General features: G+C 39.1%; 1 protein-coding gene across 1 annotated transcript in view; it reads right to left on the bottom strand.

Annotated features, from left to right (window-relative positions):
- Positions 1-7,924: 7,924 nt before the first annotated feature.
- Positions 7,925-16,286, bottom strand: part of FAM227B (family with sequence similarity 227 member B) — a 16,261-nt gene continuing 7,899 nt past the window's right edge. Inside the window, exons 4-7 of the mRNA XM_019503855.1 lie at positions 15,992-16,090; positions 15,032-15,133; positions 11,193-11,319; positions 7,925-8,145 (exon numbers count right to left, since the gene is read on the bottom strand). Coding sequence (XP_019359400.1) covers positions 7,991-8,145; positions 11,193-11,319; positions 15,032-15,133; positions 15,992-16,090 — 483 coding nt within the window. The 3' untranslated portion in view covers positions 7,925-7,990. The remainder of the gene's footprint in view (positions 8,146-11,192; positions 11,320-15,031; positions 15,134-15,991; positions 16,091-16,286) is intronic.

Here is a 16,286-nt window from a genome sequence, read left to right as displayed (position 1 = left end):
GAGGTTAAAAAACCCTGACTGGGTAACCAGGATGGCTAATATATTTGCTATTCATCCTCAAATCTACCTAAATTGTCTGCATTCACCAGGAGTGCAAACCCTTTTGTAACTTGCAATTTCTTCTTCCTCTCTCTTTTCCCTGCCTCATTTTCAGTATGAACTGACTGCAGTTGTAGTGTGAGTCCCTGTCCGTAATTCACTCTCCATGCTTCATTGCTAAACTGCACTAAGAACCCAAACACACTAGCTACAACCCAGGAAATACAGTCACATACTTCATTACTGTACCCGCACCCACCTTCCACTACTGCAACTTGATACATAGCCTAGTCCAAGGCAACTCTTACAGATTACGCCTCTACTAGCAACAGCAGCTGCATATACAAGAAGGAAGAAATGGCAAATTTTGATCAAATCCTGATCCTATGTAGAAGATGACAAAACAGAAAATGGCAATAGAGGCTGACAACAGTATATCTTTTATAAGACAGTGAACTTTTTCAGAGAAAAACTCTGCTGTTGGCCCACTAATGGTACCATGTTTCAGCTGCTGCTGGGGGCACATGGACTTGAGCATGTTGCTTCTGCAATCCCAGCTGTTTGTTCGTGTGTGCCAAACCCAAAAGTGCAGCACTCAGACAAGTTTAATTGTGTTCCCCGCAGCTGCTCTTAAGCATGCTGGACACTAAGGGTGCTGACAGAGATGGTTTGGTGTACAAGTGGGCCCCTGAAGCACTCTACAGCCATGCACTGATAGAAGTGTGTGGCTGCAAAGCTCTTTAAAAATGTCTGGTCACATAAGGACTGGAAGAGGGCCAGTGGTATGCCCATCCACAAGAAGGGCAGGAGGGAGGACCTGGGTAATTATAGGCCAATCAGCCCAGCTTCCATCCTAGGGAAAATCCTAGAAAAGTTCATCAAGGAGTCTATCTGCAAAAAGCTTGCAAAAGGTAAAATTCTGAATGACAGCCAGCATAGCTTCATCATGGGCAGGTCTTGCCTTACCAACCACATCTCCTTCTATGACCAGGTAATTCACCACCTGGACATGAGGGAACAGGTTGACATTGTATACCTTGACTTCCAAAAGCCCTTTGATCTAGTATCCTATAATGTCCTCACGAGAAAATTGGAGGATTGTGGGCTTAACTCCAAGAGTCAGGTGGGTAAGAAACTGGCTGCAGGATAGCACCCAGAGAGTCATAGTGAACGGATCTGTCTCATCCTGGTACAAAGTGGGCAGTGGTGTCCCACAGGGGTCAGTGCTCAGTCCAGTACTTTTCAACATCTTTATTAACGATTTGGATGTGAGAGTGAAAAACTCACTGGCTAAGTTTGGGGATGACACCAAGTTATGGGGGAGCATGGTCACACTTGAAGATAGGCTACAGATACAGGTGGACCTAGACAGGCTAGCAAGTTGGGCAGATTGGAACCAGATGAAGTTCAACGTTGAGAAATGTAAAGTGCTCCACCTTGGGATGAGCAGCCCCCAACACACCTACAGGCTTGGCAGCACCAAACTGACTAGCACCAAGAAATAAAGGGACTTGGAGGTAATAATAGACTACAGTATGAATATGAGCTGGCAGTGCAATGCTGTAGCCAGTAGGGCAAATAATACTTTGGCAGGCATCAATTGATGCATCTCCAACAAAACCAAGGAGGTGATTCTTCTGCTCTACTCAGCACTAGTGAGACTGCAGCTGGAGTACTGCATCCAGTTTTGGGCACCACACTTTAACAAGGATGTGGACAAGCTTGAGAGTACAAAGAAGAGCCATTCGTATGATCAGAGTCTTAAAAGGAAAGCCATACGAGGAAAGGCTGAGGGATGTGGGACTCTTCAGCCCGACGAAAAGAAGGCTGAGGGGGAACCTGGTAACAGCTTAGCACTACACTAGGGGAGTACATCAAGGGCTCGGTGAGTAACTGCTCACCAAAGCATCCGAGGGGAAAATGGCCACAAACTCCTGGAAGATCAATTCAGGCTGAACATTAGGAAAAACTTCTTCACAGTCAGGGTGTCCAGACTGTGGAATAAGCTCCCTCCAGAGGTGGTGCAATCAGCTACCCTGGAAATCTTCAAGAGGAGACTGGATGATTACCTTCCTGGGGTCACCTGACCCCCAATTATCTTTGCTGCTTGGTGCAGGGGGCCGAGACCCAATGATCTTTTGAGGTCCCCTCCGGCCTTATAATCTATGAATTTACAACAATCTGAACCCTCGTTACATGAGGTTTCAGATGAAGGCACTCCAAAGCGGATTGCCTTCATTAACATCTATCAGCACATGCCGGGAGTGGGGCTGGGCTGAAGCCCCTGATGCTGTCTTCAGAATGGAAAAGGAAGAAGGGAGAGGAGGGAGCCCCATCTGAGGTTTGCCCAGACCCCCGCACGCTCAGCAGCAGACCGGAAGTACTTTTGGTCCACTTCCGGGTCCGACACCAAGCATGCAGTTGACCCCCCCTGCACTCCTGTGGGACACACCATCTGCCCCACCATGTCAGCATTCACGAGCCGAACCTGGTACCTCCAGGTACATACGAAAAACATATAAAGCTGTGTCTATGGACGAATCATTGAAACTCTCTGAATTGATTCAGAGGCTTCCAGTTCAATTCAGAGAGATTAATGGGTCTCCTGATTCATTCAGATTCAGAATTCAGCTGCTGAATTGGGCCGAATCTCCTCCAAATCGAATCAGTGACCAAAGCTTCACACAGCCCTAATGGACAGTTGAATAAGTTAAAAGGAGCGGGGAAGACTTCTAAATTAGCTTTTCTGGGAGCTGTTTAGTGTGTTTGTTCCTGTCTGTAGTAAGTATGAAGTAAACTGAGGCAACTAACCCCAAAGCTAACTCACCACTGATTGTAGGATAGGAGCAAGCACACTAAACAATTATCACTGAGCAGCTGGTGTACAGTAAGTTTTCACCCCCTTTTCACTTTGTATAACTTTTCATTGATCCACAGGTCTTAGAAAGTTCTATCCAAATGAAAGATTCAGCTTATGCCAGAATTTCCCATTTAAAAAATGTAACTATTTCTGTAGTAAAAATCTTTCAACCTGGCAGAACTCCTTAGGAATATCCACCACATAATGAAAAAAACTGCCCATATGACAAGGCAGATACCTTTATGTACGTATTTCATTCCTTTACTATGCAATTCCCTTAAAGCTTAAAATCCAAGATAATTAGTTCATCTAACCACTGTCATTCGTGATTTTTCTGTAATTCTTACAGAAGTATTGGTTTAATGTCTAGTTCTTTTCCATGTTTACCACAAACATTATAAAGCATGAATACACTGTGGTTTAGGACTGAAATATGTGAAAGCCTGTGGTCTAAATTGCCATTCACACTTCCCACAGATTGATCCGGTATGTCCCTTAAATAAAAGTAACAATGTCCTGCTAATCTGTTATTTTGTATATCAGTGTTGTTTGTTGTTAAATAATGTGTAACACAGGGACCACATGAATGAGTTAAGGAAAAAGAGTAGAGGCCTATCTAGTTTAGAAACAATGGCGGCTTTTTTTTTTATTTCTTCACTCTTGGCTTTGGAAAAGCTGAGACTTTACAAGGCTATTTTGTGCACTGTTTTTACTGGACCACAACTTTACTACTACTCATAAGAAGGTATCATACCTGACACAGTTGATCTACATTATGTAGATGACTGTTAAAATATTATATACAGTTGTGGAAAGTACTTACTTTTATAACCTGTTTACAAATAACTGTTTAAATATGAACTGATAGCATGGCCTTTCTAACACTAATCCTAAAATAAATCCTATATAAAAGACAAAGATACCTAAGGTCAGATCTGGAAATCGATGGAAAATAATATCAATATAAATCATCTGATGATCCAACCAATAGAGTATGAGCTTAGTCTTACCAGAACTGCTTTCTATAGGCCCAAAGATGAGCAGGGAAGATGTAATGATGGTTTCCATGACATCTCAACTATAACTTTAACTAGCATATGCAAGTCTCAGAAAACAGAAATAATTTACATTTTGGAGCAAATCACTGAATGTCCAATGTATAGTGAGTACAACTGTAGTCTTAAATCACTTTTTGCACAGCATGCCAATTTTCCATGACCATGCCAAGAGACAAATTTCCAGCCAAATTATATTTATGATATTAAAGTTGTTTTTTCCTAAAACTTCACTTTTGTGTTTACAGTCCAGAGCATTTTTTTCCACACCTATGTAAAATGCATGTTTTGCTTGTATGGATATACAGATGGAAAATGTGAGATTAATAATAACAATGGCCACTTTCCATGCCCTTCAAAATATGTGGCATGGCAGAATTTTGCTCCTAATTCTATGTAGCTATTTAGAGCAGCATTACAGAAACTGTATCAGCCACTTGGATTGCTGCATGATTAGTCAGTGTTCAATAATCTCCAACTATCCCCATTTCAGAAGTGAAGAAAGTAGGAGTGACAAGTTAGGTGATTTGCCCAAAGCAAGAGAGGCAGCCATTGGTCAGAGCTGAGGTCAGAACTCAGGAATTCTTTTATCTTTCTTTATTGACTGATGTCATTTCATGGAGGGAAAGAATTCATCTGAGTTTTTCCAATCCAGATGGGATTTTCAGGGGCAACAGTTAAAAAAGTTATCTATGCACTTGAAAACAGAGCACATTTGAGATGGAGTCCTTGAGAGGCAATAAACATGGAACCCTACTTACTATTTTTACAGTGTCTTTTTTCAGAGAAGAACTACACTTAAGAAAAGAAACTCTGAAGGGTAAATTTTCAAAGAATTACATGAGGTTTAAAACATGAGACTCTCATTAAAGTGAATAGGAGTCACACAGCTAAGACTCTTCAAAATACTTTGGGAAAAAGGATTATGCATTTTTATAAAATGTAACTATACTTTGTAGTAATGATTTTAAAATATGCAAAAAATCAAGCAGAATAAAGAAAATCAAGCATTAAAAACTTCAGCCTTGTAAATAATCCAATAACACACTGGCTGAGGCAAGCAAGCTTGTAAATCCTGAGGCATTCCAGATACTGAAATTCTATAACTGCTTACATTCCAGACCTAAAAAGGGAGATTTTTTTTGATTTTGTTTGGAAAGCAGATTTTAACTCACTACTATTCATTTATTTAATTAAGAAAATATTTTTACTCATTTTAGAGGCTCCATACATGTAAAAGCTGACTTAACATGTGCAAGTGAACAGAGAATTGAAATAAGAGGAAATAATTTGGTGATGAGAGAATTAAAGCAAATATTTTCTTCAATGAGAACTGAAAAACAGGACTTTTCTTTTTAAAAGGACTTTAAAAATAGAGATGAATATACTTCACAGATGGTAGTTACAGTACCTTTGACTTGTGCTGAAAGGATATCTTGATATTTGAACCTATATCACCTCTGAAGCCTTGTCTTTTCACTTTTAAATAGCTGTGTTCCAGTATGGATGGCTAAGAACCTGATACTACCAAAATACTAAATCCCTCCTGAAATTCCAGAAAGCTGTCTGTAGGTATCTAAACATCTTTGAAAATTTGGCCCTCAGGATATAGATATTCACTTGGGACACTGTCAGAAGCACTTTTTCCAGTGTCATTAGTCACCTAAGTCCCATTAAAATCAGTGGGAAGTAGTCACTTCACCTGCTTAGGTGCAACTGGAAATCCCACGAGGGACTTACCTGCAGCTTTTGGTAAGTAACTACCTTTCAACATCTGTCCCTCCATACACTCTACATCTCTCAAGATCTGCTCCATCTTGATGGGGTCCTGATTAGTGCTGAGTGAGATAGTTGTCCATGCAACAGCTTCTCAGGTGCAATAAATGAGAAGCACAGATTTTTTAATAGAATTTTCTTCCTGCGACTCCAGAACAACATGGTAGATGGTACATTGGAGATTTAAAGCATGGACTACAATATTAATACCCTTCCATTTTAGTTAATGGGGATAGAAGAGAATCACCTACCTCACACACCGAACAACTAAACTTATTATCCTCTTATTTTTGAAGTGCAAAACTAGGGTTTCACTATCCCTAATGAGAAACTACTGCAGATAAACAATACTGCTCTGATAAAAAAAAGAGGGTACTACCCAGGATGCAGACTGCATTTACCTAATCTCCTCCACAAATACTTCTTTCTATTGAATTTAACATTCTTGCTCTTATGTACTAGCACAATGCTGCAATGTCTTGAGTCTGATGTTGTAAGTGAAATCTGACTCTATAAAAACAAAATCATGGAAATGTACAAAAATCATGTAAATGTTTCCACTGGTTTTAGGTTTTATAAAACCATATTATTTTTAAAGCCGAAATGTTCCCCTTGACAATGGCCCTTAATCATAGATAAAATTCCTGTTTTAAAGGCTGTTATTGAAAAAAAATGAGCAGCATACAAATAATAGACTCTGAGGGCAACAATATCCCCTCAAGACTGCAACCCAAGTAATATAAGTGAATTATACTGTAAGCTTGATGGCAATGCTAATTTCAATGTTCCTAAATGCAACTGTGGTTCTTTTTGTTCAATTATCATACATGAAAGGAACTTCAAAAGTTAAAACAAGGAAAAAGACCAGGAATGCTATAAATAGGGGTGTACCGATAAAGATTTTCTTGGCCAATACCAGTAGTCAATTATCAACCAGCCATGTCAGCCGATACCAACCCAATAACTGATATTAACTACAAGATGAGTCATGCTGGGCAGAGCTAGACAGCTCAGCTCTGCCCTCCCCTCCCCACCGCAGTCATATCTATGGCAATGGGCACCTTTTACAGCACTCACTCCAGCCCCAGCCTGCAGTCCGAGCTGGGGTGGCCAGCAAATTGCAAGTAATTTTGGCACTGGAGACAAACTGGGGAGAGATGAATGGAAGATGGTAATGTAATCATGATCGTAAGTCAGGGGAGGAGAGAGCTGCTGGCATTAGAGAAGTATTTCTCAACCTGTGGGTCATGACCCAAAGGAGGGTTGCAAGAATATATGAAAGGGGTACAAACAACCTTTAAAAATGGATCAACAAACTTGAAAAATGTATTTACCTTTAAAGGAGAAAAAGGTGGGAAACCATGGCTTTTCCCTCACAGGCTGACAGAGTTCCTGCTTGGAACAGGCTGCTTGCCCCCTGCTTCTTCTCCCCCGGTACTACACACTGGGGAGCTGGGGCATGGGGTGGGGGGCAACAGACAGCAAGTCAAGAGTAAGGGGGACTGGGTTGGGACTGGCCATCGATGTTTACAAATGGATCCTGGTACAAAGAGGGTTAAAAAGGAGGGAGACAGCATCAGTTATTAAGAAGAAGCACGCACAGGCTTAGGCATATGTTAATGAGGTGAAGGGAAGAAGCTAGCTACTGTGCAGCACAAGGAAGTGGAATCAGAAGCAAAGAAAGGGAGCAAGTAAATGAGATGGACTAACAGGACATGCTGGCACCAAGAGAAGTGCTTGAGGCAAAGTCATAGGCAGTACAAAGAATCAAGAAAGGCATACTAGTATTAAGAGTAATGAAAAGGTATACACACCAAGGCGGAGACGAAGAGACGCTAACAATAGTAGAAGTAGAGAAAGGAAGGAGCCAGGCTGCAGGCAGAAGTAAGGGGACATATGTTTTTGGGGAAGAAATGAAAAAAAGCAGGCTTTCACTACTAGGAGAGGAGCTAAGGAATCCATACAAGGGAGGGACGGGGCCTAAATACTTGCAGCTATTTTAAGTATTTGACATTTATATTCTTTTTTTTTTCTTTACAGATTTAACTAAATGCAAATATCAGCAAAATAGCACAATGCATGCTTCGAGTCAAGCCTAATACAAGATTCAAACATTCCTAGTTATTATGTTTTCAGTCTGATGCCCATTACAAAATAAACTAGAACTATGGAAAATGACTTATTTTGGCAATTACATACAGTTTTGCAAAGAATAGTGCATGTGCCATTCTGACACTCATCTGTAATACATCTCGTATATTTAAAAATACTTACAACCTTGAACGACTGGTTTAGATTTGATAGAGTCTTTAACTGTTGACCTGGTAATAGTATCTTTCTCATTACCATTTACTGTGGTCTTCTTCAGGCAATCTAGATTCCATTTTTTCCAAACAAATTTCTTTGGTTTTAGACCTAAAAAGGAGAAGGTAACTTTAGAAAAACACAGAATATTGGTGTTACTTTTGAAAACTGCCCTGTACCAAGCATGGCATCTTTCCAAATATACGTAGGGTAAAGTAGTACCTCTTAACTGTGTAGAGTTATAACCTTGAAAACTATCTCATTATCAGTCCATTCTTAGTATCAGACAAAGTAGGCTGTCACCCACAAAAGCCCATGCCTCTCCAAACATGTTAGTTTACAAGGTGTCGCCCAGTAGGCTTTCTGCCCAACTTCACGCTAACAAGGCTAACTATGTCTCTTTCAAAATAAAGTTATTACTTTTTAATTTCCTTTCCAGGCCTCAAGTCTTGTGCCTAAAATTAAGCATGAGTAGTCTGGCTACCTTCAACAGGATTACCTACACGCTTAATATTACACATGGGCAAAAGAATGTGTAGGTTCAAGGCCATAATTTATATTTTGTTTGGATTATTATTCATGTTTATACAATTAATAGAGATTAATAATTTACATTAATGTTTGGGCTAACAATATTTATTTCTTTTCTTGTATCACATGAGATGCTTCCAAGGAAACTGCCAAAGTATTCTGATTTTCAGCAATTATGTTCTCACTGCACAATATTCATCCTCATGCATTTCACTAATTGCAGTAGAATTAATAGTGGTGTCAGTTTCTCATCAGCATTTTAAAAACACAGATTTTTAAAAACTTTCTTTAAAAAATACTATAATTGGTAATGCATGACCAATATAAATAAATTCTTGGGAAGCTGAAGTTAGGCTCTTACTGAAAGGTTATTATTATTATTTTTTAAACAGTGCTTCTTTTTCCTCACATAGGGACTGTGAATGCTCATATTACTATCTTTGGTTTAATTTTCATCTACATTGGTATTACCTAAATGGACTATATTTGTTATCTTCCTTTTTCCTTCCAGTTGGTTTTAAGCAGGAACTTCTTGATTAATATTTTATGAAAGGAGAAATCTCTATTTTGTGGTTGTTCCAATTCTAGTAATTTGACATTCTTTCATTGCAAAGGCTTTGTATTTTGTCAAGGCTGTGAATTATTTTGGCAGCTGTGCACAATTTTGCCTTATTTTGTGGTCTTGAACTTCCGTTCCAGTAGAATTTTTGCTGCTTCTAACACAGAAGTTTCTGTTCTTCCAGAATGATATGGAATCTGTTCCACAGCAGTGGTATCCTATTTCTTTTTGGTAATTATTCTAAAACCTGATAACTCTGCCCACTACCTATTCATAGTAATTATATGTTACAGAGTACATCCTTGCATTTATTCAGCATGACCCATATAGGGGTCATAATGCCTGCTTATTCCCAACTAGTTAATGTTGGGCTGCCTGTCGGCTAGCCCTGCACTGAAGCACCCTTGTGCCTCAGCCAGCCCCTTCACAACACACAGAGCCTGGTTGGAGTGGCCCTGGGGTGCTCTGACTGGGCTCCACGTGCTGTGCACAAATAAACTCCGGAGCAATATTCTTCAAAGTTTTTTTGCTCTGTGGCACATATTCAAAGAGCACACTCAGGAACAAAAAATTCTGGAGCAGTAAGCTCTGGAGTTTATTCATGCACATTAATCACGTATCTAGATGCACCCGTTATTATTATTATTTGGTAAATCATGTAGATCAAACTTTAAAACAGTAAAATCAAACTTCTTCTGCCAAAGAAGTTCTAAAATGGCAACTAAAGCTGGATCCCTGCAATAATTCTCATAAAAATAGTCTCATTGCTACTTCAGAAGTGAATACTAGTTTTAGTTCCAAGTCCTTTTACAACACACTCATGTTTAACTGGAAGGGAAGATACTCTAAAGCTCCCTTCCAGTAGACATTCTTGGCCTGTCTCTTGCTGCTTCCTTTCTCTGTAATCACATGACACCTTCTCATTTATTCATAGCAGAAATGCTAGATTTTGCATGTTAATTGCACTACTGTGCTCAACACAGGTTCTTCCAGAATATTCCCATACAATCACAAGAAAGAATCAACAAGCTGAGTTTTGCAAACAGCAGTTTACACCTACAGCACTACTAGTATGAATCCCTGGAGATTCTCAGATCCTTGCTGGCTAATTCCAAAAGCTTAAATATTTTTTCAGCTAATGCCTTCTAATGATTAGATTAGAGATAATAGCTTGAAAAATGTTTTTAATCAGTCTTACGTTCAGGTATCAGGCAAAATAAATTCATTTCTAAAGGAAGACCCATTCACAACAACTCATATTCCAGAATACTTTATAGTGCTGAGGTATCTTATAGTACTATTAAATATGGAGTAATATTTCATATGAAAAGTTACGATGGATGAATTTACAATTTAAAAAATGAACAAACCCAATAGTTCTAGACAGGCTTTACCAAATCTAACTGGCTAACGCTTAAAAGTAAAAGGTACTGAGCTAAAAGTAGCAGTAAAATAATGGAGTTAATAAATATGAGAGCTGGGAAAAGCTAGAGGAATCAAGACTGTCTAATATTTCCCGGTACAGCAAGACACAAACATCAGAGGATGGACATTATGCTTTAACTAATATTACTAAAGAAAAAACACGAAAGCCCAGTTAGATTGCTATGTATGCAGTATGAGAAGCAGTACAATTAGAAAATCAGAGAGAGTAAACAGATTGGTTGAGAGGGTTGTAAAGAATAGTTAACAGTTAATGCTTGTGAAGAACTTTATACCCTTTTCCTAAGCATTTTGAAATATGTCAGGTCTCGTTTTATCTTTTTCTAAATAAGTAAGAAAATATGTTCCAGAGGGAAGATGAACACTCAGCTCAGAGTCTCTGCATTTGCTTTCTGATCTACTACCAATTGTTTTCAATTCCCAAAACCCTACATAAGCCAGCTGTTGGAATTTGTGATAGTGACACTTTAGATGAGAAAGCTTTGAGAATAGCAAGTCTAATAGAGCAATTCTTACTATTATTAAATACTACCTATAGTCTTAATGAAGGAAAGCTATACTGAAATGCTAATATCTGGAAGACTTACTATAGTACACTTTAAATATGTCAATTAATTAACAGTACCTGATACCCACTGAAAGATTAGATCTACTAGTCTATCCTTGAACTCATCATCAAAATACGTAGTGGATTCTGGAAATGCTTCACAGAAAGCAACATAAATGACTTGTGACAAACAATCAGGGTACACCTGCCAAAATAAATATTACAGTTAATATAATAAGCTTACCCAAACTCCTTCCATACTAAAGTTAATGTAGTACAAACTGTTTTTTCATAAAGTATACTCAAATGAAAAGTACCAATCACTGAACTGCTGCATTCAAAGTAGTTGGAGCTTTCATTACTTGTGGGAAAGATTAAAACAACTATATCAAACATAACAGCAGGTCTAGTAGCTCAATACCTCGATAAACAGGAGTAAACATCAGAGTTGACAGCTAGATGAAGCATTGGAAGGTGACGATTCTACACTCTTTTTTTTTAAATGATTAATTCTGGGCTAAAATGCAGTTTATGAAATAAAAATTATTTAAGATTTAAGTAATCACCATATGTAATGAAAAGTAAGCATTTTGAAGAATTCTGCCCTGTTTATTGTAGCATTACATTTCATTGGTCATCTGCTGTGAGCCAAATATTAAGTTCATATTGAACATAAGCCATTCCAACATTTTTTCTAGAATCAGCATGTTCTTGCTCCTCTCTCTCTCTCACATGGTCACACACAACTCGTTTTCTCTAGCTAAAATGCTGTGGGCTAGATGTATGCAACTGTGGTGGGCCAGTAAGGGGTGCTCCTGAGCTGAGCCACCAACCTCACTGTGCCCAACCACGCTCCAGGCTCCCTGGGAGTGCCTCATGTCTCGCCGACCCCCTTCCTGGAGCATACCTGCTAGCGTGGGGGTAACACCACCACCACCCAGGGTCTGAAGTGATCCTGGCTCTGTGCCCGCTGGGAAACACAGGCCCAGTAGCCCTTGAGGGTACTCAACCCACTTCAAGAACTTGGGGTGTTTCCCTCAGTCTGAAGCACAAATAGTGGTCTCCCTTAGTCAGCCGAACCAAGGGGACCCCAAGGCATAATCTAGACCCACTCCCAACAAGTCTCCCATGCTAGGTACAAAGGAGAACTTTATTGATTACAAGGAGTAGGTTTGAAATAGGGTACACGTTAGAACAATATCAGAGAAATCCCATAGAGCAAAAAGGGTGTCTGGGTAGCCTTTGATCACGCATCTGAGTTACTGAAAGCTATATATCTAGTTAGATCTCAGGTAGCTTACTCATAAATATCATCCAGAGGCAGGTGGAGATTCCCTCTGGAGACAGGCACTTCATTGATTATGAGTTTCAAGCGAGACAGCAAGTCTCAGACGGTCTAGCTTTTCTCTCTCTGAGTTTTCATCATGGCTACTGCTCTTCCTCTTGGGCGGTCTTTAACTTATATAGACCTTATGACCTCATTTACCTGGTCCAATGGAGACCAGCACCTGTTGGCTGCCAGCCAACCAATTTGAAATGCACCACTGGTTGCCGGATAGACTGGCAGGGTCTTTAGCTCCCCCTCTCAGTCAGGCTGGCATTGCTTAGAACAATAAGGAACCATAAGCCCCTCACCCAGGTATGTGATGCCAGTCACTTAGGCAGAGGGAGCAGGTTTTCCCCCTCCCTCAGGAATGTATCCAACTCAGGTTACCTAAAGAGATGGGATGTCTGCCCTCTGCAGGGACTATGTTAACCAAATTGTCACATAGCAGAGTTTTGGGGAGAGACAAAGGTGGCATTCTGCCACAGCATCCACATACTTGTGGATTATGTCCACATTTCTATAAAGCTCAAAAATTAAATCTATTCAGATAATATTAATAAGGAAATAAAGAGTCCAGGCCCTTGGTTTTCTATAATTTTGGTATCCATCACTATATCAATTACATCTAAAACGCCATCTCTACTACACATTAGTCTGAACTTAAAATCTGAGGACATATGATGATTCTGGTCTAAAGGATGTGGTTGTTTGTCACATAATACACCTTACAACACTGACAGTTATTTACATTAATCTCTCTATTTCTAGTTCTTCAATGTGGTTTGTAGGTCAATGGATCCCACCAGAACAAGATATTTTGGATTTCTGCTCTTTTTTGGCCTGATAGCTAGGTTTCCTCTGATGGTCTGTATGACTGCGTAGCTAAAGAGTTCCCAAAGAAAGGAGGGAAAGCTGACAGAATAAGTCTAAGAAACCTTTTTAATTATTATTACATTTTTTAAAATTGCTGAGTAACTTAACTAAAGGAATGATTTTCAAGAAGCACAAATACAGGGTGTCTAATTTCTGCAGAACCTTATGAGAATTAAATGCCTAAGTGCCATTTGTACCACTGAAAATCATCCTTAAAATACTGGTATAGAATCTCAAATATAAATTATTGTTTGTTTAAGAAAAGGTAAGATAACTGCTTGTTAACAGCTTAAAAGGGACTCACAACCTAGGAGTAAGTTCCAAGGGGCATAGCTTCTCAAGGCAGACTCAGAACTTCTAACAGAAGTAGCAAGACATCCTTATTTACTAGTTTTTCTCTGGTACTCATCACAAGAGTTTCTGAACACCTCACATAAATTTACAACATTTTCTACATAGCTGCATTATTAAGAAGACAGTATATGTATATATGTCTCATTAGAATCACAAAGTGCCTTACAGAAATTAATTGACCATATCCCAAGATAAGATTCAACCCTCCCTTCTTGAGTTAAAGGTCATCTATGAACCTTCATGGAAGAGATGGTTATGTTACCGTTAACTTACATGCAATACAGTGGAAGTCTGAATTGCAACTTTCACTGTCAGGGTGCTACATAGTGACATATTTAAAAAGGCCAGATCTACAAAAGGTATTTTAGATAATTATACTCCATTTAAAATAACAATTCCATTGATGTCAGTGGGACTTTAAGTATCAAAATAGCAGTTAGATGCCTAATCATCTTTATGGATCCAAGCTTAAGTAACCGAGCAGCCTAGGTCCCACTTTCAAAAGAAAGATGGGTACCTAAGTCTCAATGTCTTTCAATAAGGCTTATGTTCTTAAGTAGAGCTGGCTAACAATGAAGATTTCTAGTTTCCAGGAAATGTATTTGTCCCTTCTGGAATATGGCTTCAATATAAATAAAACCTCAAACTTTTCTTTTGTTTTTTCAATTTTCAGTAAACCATGTGTTCCCCAGACTTTACAGCTGCTCAATGAAACTAACATTCTTGTCAGTTGTACTGTTAATAGAAGACAAGAACTTCTACTTTCCTGGACAGCTGAAAGGGATCCTCAAGGTCTCCAGCCTCAGAATAAACCCAGGGGCACATCTCATAGGTGACTATGGCTGTGAAATGCCTTGGGGCTGGGAACTCTCACTTCCTAGGGTCCCTAACTCAGGATAAGCCCCAGAAGACATGTCTCCCCACTGTTTCCAACATCTTCAACTCCAGGGGAGACCTTCCAGGAACCTAGGCAGTTTTCTCAGAACTCTCACTTGGTTTTAGTTATAAAAGTTAATTGTATCTAAGATGTTTCAAATTAAATATTTCAGACTCGAGGAACTTTCATTTTCAACAAAACTTTCAACAAGAAAGTTTCTTACCAGCTCTACTCCAAAGTTACATGCATTGTGAAAATGTTACTCAAGTACCAGCTTTGCCCTCATTTCTCTTTCTTTTGTTTGGCTATACAATGCAGTTTTAAGCAGAGCAATTTTTGTAGATATCTAAGTAAAGGATGCTGTCTCTGTATACCTTCCCCTTTTAACTATCTAATTTCCATGCAGGTAATACATTTGAGCATAGTATTTGGAAGAGGAAAGACAAGATCCTAAAAACTTGAAATCCTAAACCACTGTACTGCTACCTGAAAAAATGCATCTTTTGTATTCCTGGGAACGCACAGGAAAAGTCCCACAAAACTGCCTGCAATTCTGTCAAATAAGTGGTCTTGATCTTCCTGGTTAGTCTTAAAAGGAAAAGAAAATTGGAAAAAAGTGTTTCAACATAAAATCAAAAGCATATTATGGGTTAATACAATGATATGTGAAATTTAGACTATTATTCTGCAGCTTACTTAAACACAAGTAGCGTGATTACTCACAGGAGTTAACATACCAGGCTGAATTAAGCCTTACAAATTTCTTGTAGCATTGATTTGCTAATACAAGAAGCAAAACTGTAACCATTTCACATTCTGTTATAGCGTCAGTCCCACATTTGCTTAAATGCTACACCAAATCATGACCAATGACCAGAACAACAGCCCTGTAATATATAAACACCTTATCTATTTTTCAACGAGGTACCTATTGATTTTTTGAGTTAAAGTTACAGGGCATGTGCAGACATTACACTTAGATCAACCTAACTAGGATTAGGTCAATCAAAGGGCTGATTTTTATAGACATTGGGGGTGGGGGGTGGGGGCTAGATTGGGCAAAAATATGGTTGGCCCAATCTGAATTAGTTAACCTCAGGATATGAACTAAGTTATATCGGGAATGAGTTAGCCCAACCTAACTAATGTCTCTACAAGTTTGAAGTGCAGCCCTGGGGTTGAGGAAGCCCAGCTGCTCATTACAGACCTGGAGCTGTGCTCTTCCTACTTCTGCCCTGCCCGCCAACTGGGCTATTTTTAACCCCCCAGCCTGCTTACTCCCAGACAACCCCCTCCCCACCCATGGCTGTTGAAGACTCTATTCAATCTCTCCCATGAGAATAGAATCACACACCTCTGTACAGCCAAGAATTTCCATTTTGTTCATTTGAACAGAACAGATGAGAATATTTAACATGGATAAGAATATTTAACATTAATTTATACCTTAAATTGCTGAAGAAACCACCACCAAAAAGAATCCTGGAAAACAGCAATAGATGCTTCTGAGAGAAACAACTTTCTCCAAACGTTAAAGACAGCTCTCTGTTAAAACAAAAAATGTTCTTAATTTATTTATCCTGATTCTAGAGATGTGAAAACAAAATGTAAAGAGAATAAGCTGTGTGCTCCAAAATAAAATTCAGCAGATAGCATGAACTTTTCTTGGCTTCAGCAGATACTTGGAAAAAACCTTGTGAGGGTGTAGCAAAAATAGATACTTTTCTCTATGTTTCTTTGT

This window comes from Gavialis gangeticus, unplaced genomic scaffold, assembly GCF_001723915.1.
Source record: "Gavialis gangeticus isolate Ggan-Ray unplaced genomic scaffold, GavGan_comp1, whole genome shotgun sequence".
NCBI classification, from domain to species: Eukaryota; Metazoa; Chordata; order Crocodylia; family Gavialidae; genus Gavialis; species Gavialis gangeticus.
Note: the sequence above shows the minus strand (reverse complement) of the source record. Positions and strands in the feature narration are given on the sequence as shown.